General features: G+C 37.5%; 1 protein-coding gene across 1 annotated transcript in view; it reads left to right on the top strand.

Annotated features, from left to right (window-relative positions):
• col6a4a (collagen, type VI, alpha 4a) overlaps positions 1-15,889 on the top strand; it is a 43,410-nt gene that overhangs the window by 23,117 nt on the left and 4,404 nt on the right. The window contains exons 10-33 of the mRNA XM_066684011.1: positions 197-781; positions 903-1,255; positions 2,955-3,033; positions 3,222-3,367; positions 4,865-4,957; positions 5,050-5,103; positions 6,018-6,089; positions 6,203-6,229; positions 6,474-6,518; positions 6,613-6,666; positions 6,834-6,896; positions 8,219-8,284; positions 8,473-8,526; positions 8,618-8,653; positions 8,908-8,970; positions 10,735-10,797; positions 10,884-10,946; positions 13,815-13,877; positions 14,053-14,103; positions 14,211-14,246; positions 14,424-14,486; positions 14,977-15,039; positions 15,132-15,167; positions 15,255-15,291. Of these exons, the coding sequence (XP_066540108.1) occupies positions 197-781; positions 903-1,255; positions 2,955-3,033; positions 3,222-3,367; positions 4,865-4,957; positions 5,050-5,103; positions 6,018-6,089; positions 6,203-6,229; positions 6,474-6,518; positions 6,613-6,666; positions 6,834-6,896; positions 8,219-8,284; positions 8,473-8,526; positions 8,618-8,653; positions 8,908-8,970; positions 10,735-10,797; positions 10,884-10,946; positions 13,815-13,877; positions 14,053-14,103; positions 14,211-14,246; positions 14,424-14,486; positions 14,977-15,039; positions 15,132-15,167; positions 15,255-15,291 (2,265 nt within the window). The remainder of the gene's footprint in view (positions 1-196; positions 782-902; positions 1,256-2,954; positions 3,034-3,221; positions 3,368-4,864; positions 4,958-5,049; positions 5,104-6,017; positions 6,090-6,202; positions 6,230-6,473; positions 6,519-6,612; positions 6,667-6,833; positions 6,897-8,218; positions 8,285-8,472; positions 8,527-8,617; positions 8,654-8,907; positions 8,971-10,734; positions 10,798-10,883; positions 10,947-13,814; positions 13,878-14,052; positions 14,104-14,210; positions 14,247-14,423; positions 14,487-14,976; positions 15,040-15,131; positions 15,168-15,254; positions 15,292-15,889) is intronic.

Below are 15,889 nucleotides of genomic sequence, written 5' to 3'. Positions count from 1 at the left end.
AGCCATTCAGTTTTACATTTACACTTCAGTCTGAATCAGGGCTTAGTATATATATATATATATATGTGCACATGTAAGACAATAATAACAAAAATCAATAATACATTTGTCTTTTTCAAGTGTCATCTGAATGATTTGTGATCTTTAATCCCTAAGATCAAATCTGTGCTTCATCTGAGCTCTGTCTTTTTTTCAGAATGTCAGAAAGAGAAAGCTGATTTGGTAATTCTGATTGACGGTTCTGAAAGCATTAAAAAGAATGATTGGAATACAACAATACATTTTATGCTGAGTTTTATAGACAATCTTCGCATCGGTGAAGACCTCTTTAGAGTCGGTGTCGCTCAGTTTAGTACTAACTACAGGAAGGAGTTCTACTTGAATGAACATAAGGATGCAGCAGCTGTGAAGAAGGCCATTGAAGGAATTAAGCAGATGAAAGATGGGACAAATATTGGAAATGCTTTAAAGGAAGTAGACGAGTTCTTTCATACTAAGAGAGGAAGCCGTATACATAGTGGCATTTCACAGAATCTGCTACTGATCACTGATGGAGAATCAAATGACGAAGTCCAAGGTGCAGCTGACAAGTTAAGGGCAAGGAATATTGAGGTGTTTGTGGTTGGAATAAGGAACATCTCCCGTGAACAGCTTGCTTACATTGCTGGGAAACGTGAGAAAGTTTACATTGTGGAGAGCTTTGATGATCTGAAACTACATAAAACAACATTGGAGGTTTTTGATACTATGTGCAAAAAACCAGAACCTTATGACCAACCAGGTAAGGACACATGCATTTCATGTCTTAATATAGCAGAATTTTTCAAGTCTTTGAAATAATATGGCTGATCTGTATTGTGTTTTTTTTTAATAATTAATATCACATTCCCCTTTTCCAACAGCTTGCATTGTAAACATTGGCGTTGGATTTGACGTCTCCCATGTCAGTGCAAGCTCGCAGTCACTCTTCCTTGGCCAGTATAAGCTGCAGACTTTTCTACCTGAGATTATCAAACAGATCTCCACACTGCACAATGTGTGTTGTGTCACTACTTCCCCCACTGTACAAACCAAAACGGGCTTCCGCTTGGTTGATAGTGATGGACATATAATCTATGATACTGGCTTTGAGGACTACAGTGAAGGTGTAATGAATAAAATAATGGAACAACAAATTATGCAAACTTTGGCATTCAACACACGCCTGCTGAGGTCTTTCAAGGATAAGTTTGCAACCTCTAGAGCTGGTGTGAAGGTATACTGGAATTCTTTCTTTATCACATTATCGGGAGTGTGTGTGTGTGTGTGTGTATATATATATATATTTTTTTCCAGAGGATTAGATATGCTACACCAGTTAATAGGGACAGATATTAACTATAATATCAAAAAAAAAATGTTGTATGAGCTTGTTTCCAAAACAATTGGCCATATTTTAAATGTTAATTCCCTAGAAACATTTCCCCTTGAAACACCACAACCATGTATTTTCTCTGAACATCTGAATTTTATTTTGTAAATGTAAACAAATATATAATTTAATGCCTACAACACACTAAGAAGTAGAGACACTAGCAAAATAAGAATGAAATATTTATAAAAAATATTTAAGATACATCTTTAAATATTCCATGATAGGCAGGTGACCTGATGACAGGTAAAGGTATCATGATTGGGTACAAAAGGACTCTCAAAAAAAAGTGAAATGTGCAATTATTTGTTATTGTACAACGTACAATGAAATGTGTCTTCCACATTCAACTGATCCTCGACAGGCCCAGAGTGGCAGGCAGACATCCCCTGCAGCCGGGGAGCAGTGGTTGATTCGATGCTTTGTTCAAGGGCACCTCAGCCATGGATGGAGAGAGGAGCACAGTGCTGTTCCTTCACTTCCACCACCCCCAGTTTTCCAGCTGGTCATAGGAATCGAACCAATGACCTTTCAGTCCTAAGCCCTAGTCTCTAACCATTAGGCCATGGATACCCAAGCAAAACCCCAAACCTCTGTGTAGGGCAGCAATGTTGAAATACATGACGTTTGAGCCCTCAGACTACATGGCAAGGGAAACTGTCATACTAATGTGATAAATGTAGCCAAATGGGCTTTGGAGCACATTGAAAAACACTTGTCACATTACACAGTCCACCGCTGCATTAAGAAAGGCAACCTGAAATTCTATTACACAAGGAGAAAGCCTCACATCAGTTCAGTGTGGAAACACTAATGGGTTCTCTGGGCCTAAGCTCATCTCAGATGGTCTAAAAGACAGTAGAAACAGATGTGGTCAGAGGAGTCATGTTTTCCAATGTTTTTTTTTTTTTTTTTTTTTATAAAGACAAAAGAAATCATCCAGATTGTTATCAGTGATAGGTGCAAAAGCCAACATCTCTCATAGTAAGGGGTATGCATCAGTGACCACCACATGGGCAAACTGCATTTGTGAGAAGCTTCTATTTGATGTGGAGACAAATAATGGGTCTTTAGAGAGAGAGAGAGAGAGAGAGAGAAATGCTGTTGTCAAAATAAAATATTTTCCTGGGGAGTGGGTATGCCTCTGGCCCAAATTGTTTGTCGTGTGTTGCAGGCATCAAAATACAATCAAGCATTTCAGTAAAAATACTGAATATGTTTTTAGTGCTTTTAAATAAAACTTCAAGGGATGTAACAAATCGCAGATTCTTCTTTTGTTTTATTACATTTTACAACTGCACTCACTTCCACACTAGCTTTACAAGCATGTTACTGTTATAGCACACGTTATATTTTGTGTATAGCTTTGTCTATTGCTTTTAAATGACTGTAATCCTGGATTATTCTGCCTGGTTTTCCTGCTCTAATTCACATACAAATGAATTCACATGTTGGATTTCAGTTGTACACCTCTTTCAGTGTTTTGTCTTATTGTTCTTGAATGTGATTTATGATCAGCTGCTCAAATTACTGACATCCTCAGATAGTGATCATCTTCAGTGACGGCCTGGATGAACCTATTGACGTCCTAAAGGTTGCCTCAGATGAGCTCAGGAAGAGTGGTAAGTGTATTATTTTAATAATGAATTGTTCCCATTTTCAAATCTTTCAACGTAGACAAGTAGACATGTCACTTGTTACACAGTACATTATGTGAATGTGTTGTCTAAACATTTTAGAGGCACTTGTCTGTGTATGTATGTATATTAGAGATCCTCCATTGTGTTTCTCCTTGTGAATTTTATGAAAGGAGTCCATGCATTGCTGACAGTAGCGCTAGAAGGAGTCCAGAGACCTACAGAGCTGCAGAAGATAGAGTTTGGCCGTGGATTTGAATATGATGTTCCTCTAACTATTGGCATGCAGAGTGTGTCCAGTGTCATTCACAAAGAGATTGTGAGTAAACATGCTGTCAGATGGTACAAGACCATGATAATATATGTTTAAATAAAAATTGCTTGAGAAATAGAGTAACAGCAATAGAATAATCGGCTGAGGCCTATTACAGCCAGCCAGCAGTAGAAGGCAAATTAAATACAGTGTTTATAGAGATTAATACATGCAGTGTGCCACTTTTCTGTATGAATTAACTGATTATAGGAATATTATTTTTATTGATTTGGTTATATTCTCTTTCCACATTTACCCACTGAGCAGATTTTATGAATCCGTTTTTATAGCTGAGCCAGGCAAAGAAATGTATTGCTTTTTGCCCTGCCCCTTTAGTATGCCCCCATATGCCCCTTGTGGGGGCATCGCATGGCTAACAGCTATGGTTGGTAGTCAGTGATAAGCCTGTGTGTCTTTTACATGCTTGCTTCACTAGGTAGTTTACTTTACCCACATAGACCTTCACTATGTCATGGTCCCAGCCAGATGCCCAAGATCTTGCAGCTGATTTGAGGAAGAGGACCATTATGCTGTTTACCAGCTGGAATTAAGATGTTTGGGTGGGTCGTTGTAGATGGACTGCTTGACCCTCTGGGCTTCTTTTGTATGCTCATGCATTAGAGTGGGGCTGCCTTAACAATCATTTCTTAAAACGTCCTGGATATACCCTTTTGATGACCTAAAGGGTGAGGGTTATTCCTCCCAGGCTTCTCCCCAGGGTCTTTGCACCTAAAGCAGCTCAAAAGGTGAGAATGCTGAGACGGCCTGGTGCACGTCTCTAAAAAGACATCTGTCCATCCTTTCATCTCTTCATCCAGCCATCCACTCATATGCACTCATGTTTTAAACTACTGGTTTTTAATATTTTTCAGCCATCTTCGGTAGTGAACACACCAACACACTAGTGAGCAGATGTTTTAGCCACATCCACTAGGGACAGTGAGCACACACCCAGTGAACCATCTAGACGCCCAGGGAGCACTTACTGGGCAATAGGTGGGTTTGTTTATCCAGTCTGTCCTGGGGAGTGAACTCTCCAGTCTCAACCTTTTTAAACTTAAGGCCATTATTGCTCCATCTGTTACAGGAAAACACCAGGAATTCCCACAATTTCCCATCTATTTCACAATTAATTGTATTCCTCTTTTTCCATTTTTGCCTTCATAACTGTGAAACAACCATGATCTTTTTGCTCTTTTACAAACTCAACAAGGCAAGTCAGAAGTAATAAAATTACTATTTTTCCTGATCTTACGATTCAAGATTCAACATTATATCTCACCTGGTGGCAGATAAAAATAAGTTAAAAAGCACATTGCCAAAACCTCTGATGAATTTTGAGTCAGATTATTTTCAAATAACATAAAAAACTAGAAATAGCAACATGTAGATATGAAAATGTGCTTTATATCTAGTTTACAGTTCTGTGTAAGGTTCCTGTCACTAATTCTACTTACCATATTATGATTTTATATTTATGTCCCTTTCTGTGTTGCCTTCTAGGATGCTGTGAGCCTAAGAGACTGCTGTAATGTGATGTGCAAATGCTCTGGCCAGGAGGGACCCCGTGGACCTCGAGGATATTCAGGAATAAAGGCAATGTGTTATTTGAAGCCAGAAAGAAGGTATACAAGTATGTAAAACAGTATGAGTCAGTTATAAAATCCATTTCTTTTATCACTAAACAGGGTTACCGTGGGCAGAAAGGATATCCTGGATTTCCTGGAGATGAAGGAGGAATGGTGAGATTTAAAGCTACCAAAAAAAATGGCTCCAAAAATATAAGGCTACCTTTGCCCTTATGCTTATTACTTATTAATTTGAAATAACCTGATAAATCATGATGATATAGTAATGGTGATATCAATACTTTAAATAATTACATTAAAATGTAAAGTTTATACTTAAAAGTTTAACACAAAGTTCTTATATTTATATGAACAAATTATGAGAGACAAGGAGCTACTTTATTAGAAAATCCTTGCACTGTTTTATTTATTGTGTTAATTCATATTTTAACTTAAAACTGCATTTAAAAATGTTTTAATTATCTTCTAAAATTGTAAATCTTCTCCTGTAATATTTCTGTACTATTGTGTAAAGCAATTTGAATTGCCATTGTGCTTGAAAGTGCTGTATAAACAAACATGCCTTGCCTTTAGTCTAATAGTGAAGGTAGAGGCAGGAGGTCAGCACAAGCGGTTGGGGAACTTAAAATCTGTCTTAAAACAAATGGAAAACATTTTACAATACAAAGAATCAAGACTTAAAAAGAGAAACAACACAAGACTAGCCTTGGAAACAAAAGACAAAGACAAGAATTTAACCCTAAAGCAGATGAACATCTTATGTGAGTAGACAAACACAAAACTCCAAAGCAATGACAGACACACTCTGGTGTCTCTAAAGGTGGATATACACTACCTGTATATGAACCTTTTAATAGAGCCAATAGCTGTCAAACAAAGCTAATATTTGTTAAAATGAAAGAAAGGAAATAGTTCCATATTTCATACTATCATCCTCAAGTTCCAGTTTGCCCACATTTAAAATGTTGCTAGATTTAAAATACCATATCCTTCTCTTTTCTTGTTATACTACAAAATGTCTGCAAGCCTCAAGAGTCTTTTAATCTTTAAGATGATTATATTTACAGGGAGACAGGGGGGGTCCTGGTCTGAATGGAACCCAAGGTCATCAAGGCTGTCCTGGGAAAAGAGGTCCAAAGGTAAAGCTGGTTCATTTGCTTCAATGTACAATATTCACTACAGGTCAAATATGCTTACATTGGATGCAAATTCTAAATCTAATCTAAAAGTGGTATTTTAAAACTCTCTGCAGGGTATCAGAGGATACAGGGGTGATACGGTGAGTGCTTGTGGCCTTTTATGTGCATTTAATACTAATGAATGTCTTTTTAATTAAGCCAAACCAATACTTGCTAATAATATTACATTAATTCAAACCTATTATTAAATAATTTGGAGTTGCGAAAATGTGTAATAAAAATAATAGAGGTTTTACCTGGCTTTGACCATTTTGATTCTAATGACTTAGTAATATTTCCCAAGCCTTGTAACAACAAGGAACTTGCTGTGTTTCTGTTGGACAGGGAGAAGATGGAGAACATGGTGTGGATGGAGTCGATGGGGAACAGGTAATGCTTCAGTTTCTTAAGTTTTAAGCAAAATAGAATTTCAATGTCCTTTAACTTCACAGAAAAGAAACTATTTGCTGATATTTACCTTTAGGGTGTGACTGGAGCTGCAGGAACACCAGGAGAACGAGGAGATACAGGCAGACCGGTAAAGACCTTCAACTTTAATTGTGATCAATATGATTTCAATTTTTTTGCAATAAAACTTTTGACTGTATTCAATGAGGATGTTCTAAAAAACAGTTTAGAAAAGTTTGGCTTAATCAAGATTCGGAAAATGGTCAAGTATACGTCTGAAAATGATTTCTACCCCAGGGACCGAGGGGTGTTAGAGGGGTTGGAGGTGTGTCTGGAGAAAGAGGTCTGAGAGGAGATCCGGTGAGTTGAATTTTTTTTGGCTTCATGTTTTAGGGAAGTCTCGCTGAAACGAAAGAATCTTTGGCTCGAGATATTTTGGAAGTAAATCCGAATCTGGGACCTGTTTGTACTTATTACATTGTTCATAAGACATATTTTGATTTTCTTATGTAGATGATGTTAAACTAGGTGATGTTCTGGTTTGATTTTTGTCTACAGTGCAAAGTGGCTATACTTAATCATTTATACGTCAGATTCAGACTACAATACTGTCCAATACATACAGCAGGACTGGTGAAAGATTGGTTTGATGAACATGAAAGTGAAGTTGAACATCTCCCATGGCCTGCACAGTCACGAGATCTAAATATTATTGAGCCACTTTGGGGTGTTTTGGAGGAGCGAGTCGGGAAACGTTTTCCTCCACCAGCATCACGTAGAGACCTGGCCACTATCCTGCAAGAAGAATTTCTTAAAATCCCTCTGACCACTGTGCAGGGTGTGTATATATAATTCCCAAGACAAATTGATGCTGTATTGGCCTCAAAAGGAGGCCCTACACCATACTAATAAATTAATGTGGTCTAAAACAAGGTGTTTCAGTGTCATTGTCCAACCCCTGTAGGTGTATGTATAGAAGCTGTATAAAGTACCTGGACTGGGTCACTACAGTGCTCCTGAATGTCAATTGTACTGAGGCTGTAGCTAATTATGCAAACCACCTACTAACTGCACTTGAGAGGCACTGGGTAAGGTCACAGTGAACTGTAGAGCTGTCAGCACCCAGTTCACAGTGATCTTACCCAGTGCCTCTCAAACTCAGTTATTAACTTTTAACTATTAACATAAAAGGTTAAAAACAGAAATATTCTGTTGACCGTGTTCTCTGAACATTTGTCCTTATTTGAACACCATTCTTTTCAACAAGAAAGTAAAAAGTTTGTTCATAAAGGGAGAAAAGATTTGCGCTCATTTCATATTACATCTGACCCAGGATGAATCTGTTACATTTTGACACACATGTGGTGAGACTTTTGGTGTCCGTGTGTGTTATTTACAAAAACAATCCGCACATTTCATCTTTCTACTAAAAATACCATTTTGTGGTTCTAAGTGTGTGTTGGTTTTGGCTTGATCCTGTGTTGCTTGTAGTTGAACGTGAAACATGATGAATCTCAACCTCATGCTACAAAGTTGTTTTTTTTTTTTTTTTCCACATCCTGATTTATATACTGTTAGAATTACAGTTGAATGCTTTTTTTGCTGAATGCACATTTTTGCCATATTTGCTTAAGAACATATGTTAGAATAGATTTTGACTGGTGTCACGTTCTTCCTTCAAGGGTGAGACAGGTCTTGATAACAGATTCCGGGGCCCTAAAGGGGATGATGGGAATCCAGGCCTACAGGTATGTAAACATTTCAGTTCCATTAGCGACACCATGCTAACACATTTTACCTAATGCATGAATTTAGATTCATGGCTACATTCAGTTTCTGTAGTACATCAGAGATACCTCCCAAATGTTTCATGGCAGCGTAAAAAAAAATAATGAAAGAAAAGCTAAGTTCCTGCATCTCATTTCTTTATTGGCAGGGTGAGGCAGGACAGGATGGTGCCAAGGGTACAGCTGGAGTCCCTGGCAAGCCTGTAAGTATTTTTAAGCCTCTTTAACAGACCTATTTTATTAATCTGAAGCTTTTCTATTGACTTTACTTGTTTTCCATTTCTAATTTTTCAGGGTCAACCTGGAAGACGAGGCGCTACAGGTCCGCCGGTATGTTTAAGACTAGGGTATATTTATTACATCAAACTGAAACACTACCAAGATTTTCATATTCAAGTTGTTTTGACTACTTGTCAGTACCTTTCTCCTTCCATAACATTCTGAATATGAATCCTTTTTCTTTAAATATTTACATATAAATTCAAATGAATATTGTTCATTCCTTTCATTAATGCAGTTATAATAAAATACTTTAGTTGCCTTTTAGAATTCGTCAAGATATCCATCTTTTGTTTTATTGTCAGGGTGCCAGAGGGCCTTCAGGATCAACAGGATTGCAAGGAACCCCTGGACCAACAGGGCCAACGGTACAACTACTTCATTTTTTACACATTTGAGTAACTATACTGTTAGAACCACTCTTTCACAGAACATTTAAACGTTGATTTTTTGGTTGCATTTTTAATTCTTTGCTTCAGTTTTCCACTAATTTCCCAAAAATAAGTAAATAAATAAATAAATAATAATAATAAGACACAGATTCGATTTTTTCAGGCTGTTCAAATCATGTTCACAAAGATCAGATTTGATTCTCATTTATGGTCCTAGATTGGATATATATCCAATTCATGGGCATGTGACATGCATGTTTGTCTGTACAAATGCCCATAGTGCTGTTGTCTCAGCCATCGCCAGCGGTACAGCAAAATGACAAGGAAGGAGAGGTGCTATCTACATCCCAAATAGCACCAAATTTCCGACATAGTGCACTTAAAAGATAATAAAACTGAAATTACTCCAAACAGACAGAGCACTAGTTTGACATGAAATTTATATCAGAATATAAAGGGTTTTTTTTTTTTTTTATAAATGTTTTAAAATTAGAATTACAATGACTTTATTAGTCACTGTGCTTGCACACAGAGAAAATCGGTTTCCGAATTAAATCCAATTCGTGCAGAGAAACACATTTACACACACACACTAGTGAACAATAGAGGGCAGTGAACATGCCTGGAGCGGTGGGCAGCCCTAGCTATTGCCCAGGGAGCAGTTGGGGGTTAGGTGCCTTGCTCAAGGGCACTTCAGTCATGACCTGCTGGCTCTGGAGATCGAACTGGAAACCTTCGTTTTGCAAGCCCAGTTCACTAACCACAGGGCCAGGCCATTTTTTTTACAGTTGTTTTACTTACACTGAGCCCCACATAGGGTGGAAAACGTTTGAGACACCCAAAGTCTTGGTGCAACAGTAAAAGCAAGATGGCTGGATTTGTTTCGATTTCTCATCCTAATCATGTACAGTTGGCAAACTGTTAGCTGATCTCCCAATCAAATGAGATGCACAGAGTTAATGCATCTGTTGCTCCAGTTTAAATATAATTAGTTGTCTCACAAATATGACGTTTTTGTGGTGGTTACCTGAGGTGACGTGCATAAACATATCAGTTTGTGCCTCCATGCCTTTTCGGGGGCAGATCATATCACATTAGAGACAGACACAGCACATCTAAATTTATGAATCGAATCTGATCTGAGCAAAAGAACCTGAATTGATTAAATGTGGCTTGTAATGTGGATGTAGCCTAAAAGCCTTTGTTTAAAATTGGTAACAATAACCCAAAGTTTGTCCAGAGAAACTCTGTTATAGTACAGTCTAAAGAGGACTAAAGAGAAAAGGGTATTTGTATAGGAAAGTATAATAAATGCAGAACTGAATAGAATTTTTTTTATGTGGTTTTAATAAATTGTAATAATTTTTTAATTAAAAATAATCTGCTTATTAATTTCATGTTCTGGTGTTGTCCTAATGCTAGGGTGGTACATGTAAAAGAGCAGTAAAAACAACAATAAATTAAACATCATCCTGACAGGAAATAACCTGGAAATATTATTGGTGGAAAATTCTTAAAAGCTCAAGCTCTTAAATTCAAGATGATTTCAATTTAGAAACCTAAAAATGCATCAGAGTGAAGGTGGGAATCCTACAGGCAATAGAAATGTTTAAATCCATAAGATTTGCAAGAGTAGACCGTCTATAAAATCACTGGAGAAGTAATATTCTTACCTTTTTAAGTCTTCTGGGTTTAGTACATGAGCAATCAGAGGATTTTCTTCACTGTTTTGCCTTTCAGGGGCCAAGTGGTCCAGTTGGGGTTCCAGGACAGAAAGGCACTATTGGTTTACCCGGACGTCAGGTAGGGGTACAGAAGAAAACTTATTTCACTGAAACAAATATATTATAATGTGACATTCGTTTAATAATTTGACAATCTTTATTTAGGGATCCCCAGGGACTGCAGGAGGCATTGGGTCTAAAGGAGCTATAGGATCCAGAGGACAAAAGGTGAGTTAGAACACATTCGGCTCACTGCTGGATCCCAAACACACAAATATATTGATATAATTCTTGAAAGATATTTAACGGTAACGCTTTAAAGGCGCAATCTTTAATATTGACACCAAGCATTTCAAATCAGAACTATAATACAGTTTCAAAACAGTGGAGTGAGCTGTCTGCCTCCTCCCCAAACCTGAAGCTTGAGCAGGTTGCAAGTTTGAGGAAAACTGAATGAACAAGCAATAGGTTAAGAACTTGGACCATAACAGCTAAGAAGAATGTGCCATAACCAAAATATTTACACAGAAAAGTGTTCCTCATTTCACTAAAACATCTAGCATAGTTACCCCAAGTTCCAGCCACTTTAATTACAATATTGGAAATCGTAGCTAACTGTACATAAATAGAAGTACTTTACTCACTCAAATCAACATTTTTCAGGAGTCAAATATGTGTAGATTAATGTCCAAGACTTGCTTGACTTTGAAAGAAGAAATGTTTTAGATATAAACGCTTTTGTTTAAGTAGGTGCCAATACTGCTAAGTCATAACTTCGGCCACCTCTCCTGCTTGTGACAGTCAAACGAGACAGTTGCTACCACATACAGTGGTTTTGAGAGGTTCACAATGAGATTACGTTTGTCCTGTGTTGGTATCCGTACTCTACATGTAAGGATTAAAATGGCGGTAGATTTTCCCCTCAGAGAAAAGGAAGCTAACCGCTAAGCTAACTTTTACACTGAGGGGAAATATCTGTCGCGAAATGGAAATGTGTTGTGCTTTACATGCCGTTTTGCACACAAAGAATTACAACACTGTTAGAGATACTTAAATATTGTTTAGATATGTGAATTCTTGCAAGACTGATGTTTAAATGCCCCACTGAGGCTTGAACTTACGTTTTATTGTTTTACCCAATGCGATTGGCGGAGAGAGAGAGAGAGCGGAACTGCACCATATACAGCAGTGAATTAGGGGACGGCCGGAGTTAAGGGAAAGACAGATAGCTATCTATGCAAAAAAAAGTGAACATGCGGCCGCCATTTCCCTGCATTTACAAGCCATTACTGTCCAAATCAAACTGAAATATTTCGACCACACAAGGCTAGTCCACCATAAAAGTAATTTAGGAAGCAGATCTTATCCATAATTTTCGTGGTCAAACATTTCGTTCCACTTTACGTGTGTCCGTTTACGAATCGTATTTGTTCTTGAATTCTCTGTTCCACCTTAAGAGCTGACGCTAGCGCTATAGCTTTTGCAAATTTTTATTTTTACTATTCCATTTTAGCCGTTTAAAACACACAAACCGATTGTATTATTCCACCAGTTATTCACAATTTTCGTATTCAAGCATTTAGTTCCACGTTAATTTGGTCTGTTTAAGAGTCTTATTTGCTTTGTTCTCTAGCTTCTTATTGAATACTCATTTCTACCTTAAACAGCTATGTGAAAGTAAAGCTGGCGCTAGGATTTATAGCTAAACAAAACTCGTTTTGAAACACTTGGTATAAAACACACAAAACACAGTCCTGGCGCCTTTCAAACGCCGCTATAACTCACTTTCTGTACTTCCATATATATTTTAAGAAATAAATTTGCTGTTACCTGTTCAGGAGGAAATGTGCCGGCCCTGGCTCTGTTCTACAGTGTTGCTACCTGTAAACGGCCTCCACTTTTCAAATACAAGGCCAGTTTTTCCTTTCATGGCTGTGAGACACTGTTTGTGGACCGTACAATTATTGGACAGAGCAGGACCTCGGAGGGAGGTATCATAGGAGCTCCGGTCCGGACTGGGCATTTATCAAGGAGAATATATGGCTTTAGCTAGGGTGACCAGATTTGCGATGGTGAAAAAGAGGACACGTCTCTACGTTACATTTACTTTTCAGCATAGGTGCTCGAGATGAGAGTAGGTACATGACCTTTGCCTGACGTAAACGAGGACTATTGACGTGCAGACTGACCAATTAAATGTTTACAGAGAAGGTTATCGACCAATAACGGTAGCTCTACAGTCAGACCGTCCAATCAGAATATTTTAGGCTATTTACCACGCCCCCTTCTCACTCAAGCGAACTAATCGGAGTAGGGGAGGGCGGGACTAGTTTGTGAACGAAACGCTTCTCGAAGTTCTATGTAAGCTCTAGAAAAACAAAATCCCGGACGTTTGTGAAATTCCGCCCGGACATTTTTTTAAAGTCTAAAAATGAGGACATGTCCGGGTAAAAGAGGACGTCTGGTCACCCTACTTTAGCAATGTTGTGAGAGGCAGCAGTATTTAAACAGAATTATGAAATCTTTGAAACAGTGAAATTTACACATTCAACTATTACATTTTCAGTTATTCAATAATTCATTTTTTTTTTGGTGAATGTAGTACATTTCCTGATGTCATTTGGTGAACCACCTCAGGATGCTACTACAGTATGAATAACAGTTTGAGAACCACTGCCCCACAGCATTTACAGTGCTATACTCCTCCACAACGGAAGGGTCCTTAGGGCCTTGGGGTGCTCACGCATGCACTTGCAAACATGGAGAATATGGAAAAAGATCATTCCTTTGGCTATATCCACATATTTATAGAGTATTGTGTACTAGTGAATTCTGAAATGTACATACATCTTTGCAATAAAGGTTTTATGCCCTGATGCACTTTCTGATGTCTCCCATAGAATTTATATAGATTTAAATGTAGGTGTCAGTTTAGTCTGTGTTAACTATTAAACAGTGAGCGAGTTGAGCAGTTTAACGTTTGCCATCTTAATACAAATCTTTTACAAATCTATAAATTTGTCTCTATAATAGATCAAGAGTCTAGTATTGGGCTACATTTATATCTTACTTCTGTATCTGAATGTTCTTGTACAGGGTCAGATAGGGGACCCTGGAGATAAGGGAGCAATTGGACCACCAGGTACCAGAGGACCTCAGGTGAGTTAAACACACTCTGAACAGTCCCAAAGTGAGGATAGATGCATGAGAAAAAAATATTTTATGAATAACATCAGAGATTTTTTTAGTCTCTTTAGTTTTTAACTTTTTAATCTTGTGGACTCGTCCATTATCGGCTATTTTAATAGTATTTATTAATTTATTTTCTTCATAGGGAACGGATGGTCCAGATGGGTATGGAATACCAGGACGTAAAGGACAAAAGGTAAATAAATAAATAAATAAATACATATATATTTATTACCCACACATAAAAACACACAATAAAAAATATATCATCACTTTTTAATTATGAACATTTCTTTCTTAAAGGGAGATATAGGTTTTCCTGGTTATCCTGGATTTCAGGTATATTTTTTATTTTACCAAGGCAATATTTTTTTAATAAACCCAACAGTTATTTAAGCCAAGAAGTTATTCCTGAAAAGATTATGTGGACCACACCAGTGCTAGTGTTGAATTTACTCATATGTTGGAATCTTAACAAGCCAGCAACTAAATTATTTATTTTATTTTTATGTTCAGGGTGAATCAGGGGATTCGGGGCGGCCAGGAGGCAGTGGCCCTAAAGGAAATATGGGAAGAGCGGTAAATATTTTTATCAATAACTCTTACATATACAAAAACTTTCAGTGTGTACCAACCCAGTAAACATTTAGCCGTTGATTCGATGTTGAAATAACGTAATGACTGCCATCTAATCAACGTTCTCTTAAAGTTGAAAATTAAAGTTGAAAAGACGTCCAAACACAGACATTGAAAAGACGACTATTAGACGTATTTTGGACGTCCATTGACGTTATTAATTGGTCCCGAAATAAATGACTTGTATAAAACGCATTTTGGACGTCCACTGACGTTATTGATTGGTCACCACTTAACTAACTTATTAAGATGGATTTTGGACGTCCATTGACGTTTAAAATATGTCCTTGACGTACTACTTTTAGACCAATTTTGAACGTCCAGGGACGTTCCTTGTTTACTGGGAATGCTGTTTTAAACACAATATTTTATAAGTCTGTAACCTATTGTAACTGGTTGGTTTGTTCATTGTTTGTTTGATGTGTGATGGCAGGGAAATTCAGGCAGGCCTGGAGATCCAGGTAGTCCTGGTTCTGATGGACCACCTGGGCACAGGGTTTGTGAGCCTTTGTAAAATTATTTTATTGTTTGGATTATGTAGTTAATTACTCGGCTGATCCTAAAATTATCTTTGCTTCTTTTTGTTAGGGCCTCAAAGGACCACCAGGAAACAGAGAAAAGTCTGTAAGTTCAAAGTTTATTTTCTTCTCCGTTTCAGGATAGGTTGCTTCTCCTCTAGCTAACTGCAATTTTTACCTTGTTTTCTTTTAGGAATGCGAACTGATCACCTACATACGAGACAACTGTGGTAAGGTTTCCTAATATTGTGCTTGATTTGGCTTTTTTTATCTTATTGTCCATTCACAAGATTTATTTGGTCATTGTTTTGTGATGAGCAGCAAAACAATAACGAATAGAAACAATAGAAACACACAAGTTTGTGTGAAATATTCCACATATTCACTTTTTATGAATTGTGAATTTGCGTCGTAATTCTTCCAACATTGAAGGTTTTCTGTGGGTGGTCTTTGGCTGGTTTGGACCCACTGGGAGTTTTCAGTTTTAGTTTGTCACCTGTTTTCACAAAAAGAATGGACAGAAATAACCTATACTTAAGGGACTGAGGAATGTTCCCTGTTGGAAGGACCTATGACATTCAAATGTTTGGATCCAATAAAGAGCTCTGTATTCTGTCATAGAGTATTAGTTCTGTTATTCTGGCCTGTTTCACTTAAATTAATAATATCTCTCGTGAACCACTGATTGGTCAATCGCGTTAAACCTGCAGACACATTTCATATATAATGACATTTAAATTATGAACCTAACATGTCTCCCATTGGAAATACAGTTGAGTTTAGCACTTTTCTGCAAAACTACTCAAAGGCCCTCAAATAAAGCAAATA

Source organism: Hoplias malabaricus, chromosome 10 (assembly GCF_029633855.1).
Source record: "Hoplias malabaricus isolate fHopMal1 chromosome 10, fHopMal1.hap1, whole genome shotgun sequence".
Lineage (NCBI taxonomy): Eukaryota > Metazoa > Chordata > Actinopteri > Characiformes > Erythrinidae > Hoplias > Hoplias malabaricus.
Note: the sequence above shows the minus strand (reverse complement) of the source record. Positions and strands in the feature narration are given on the sequence as shown.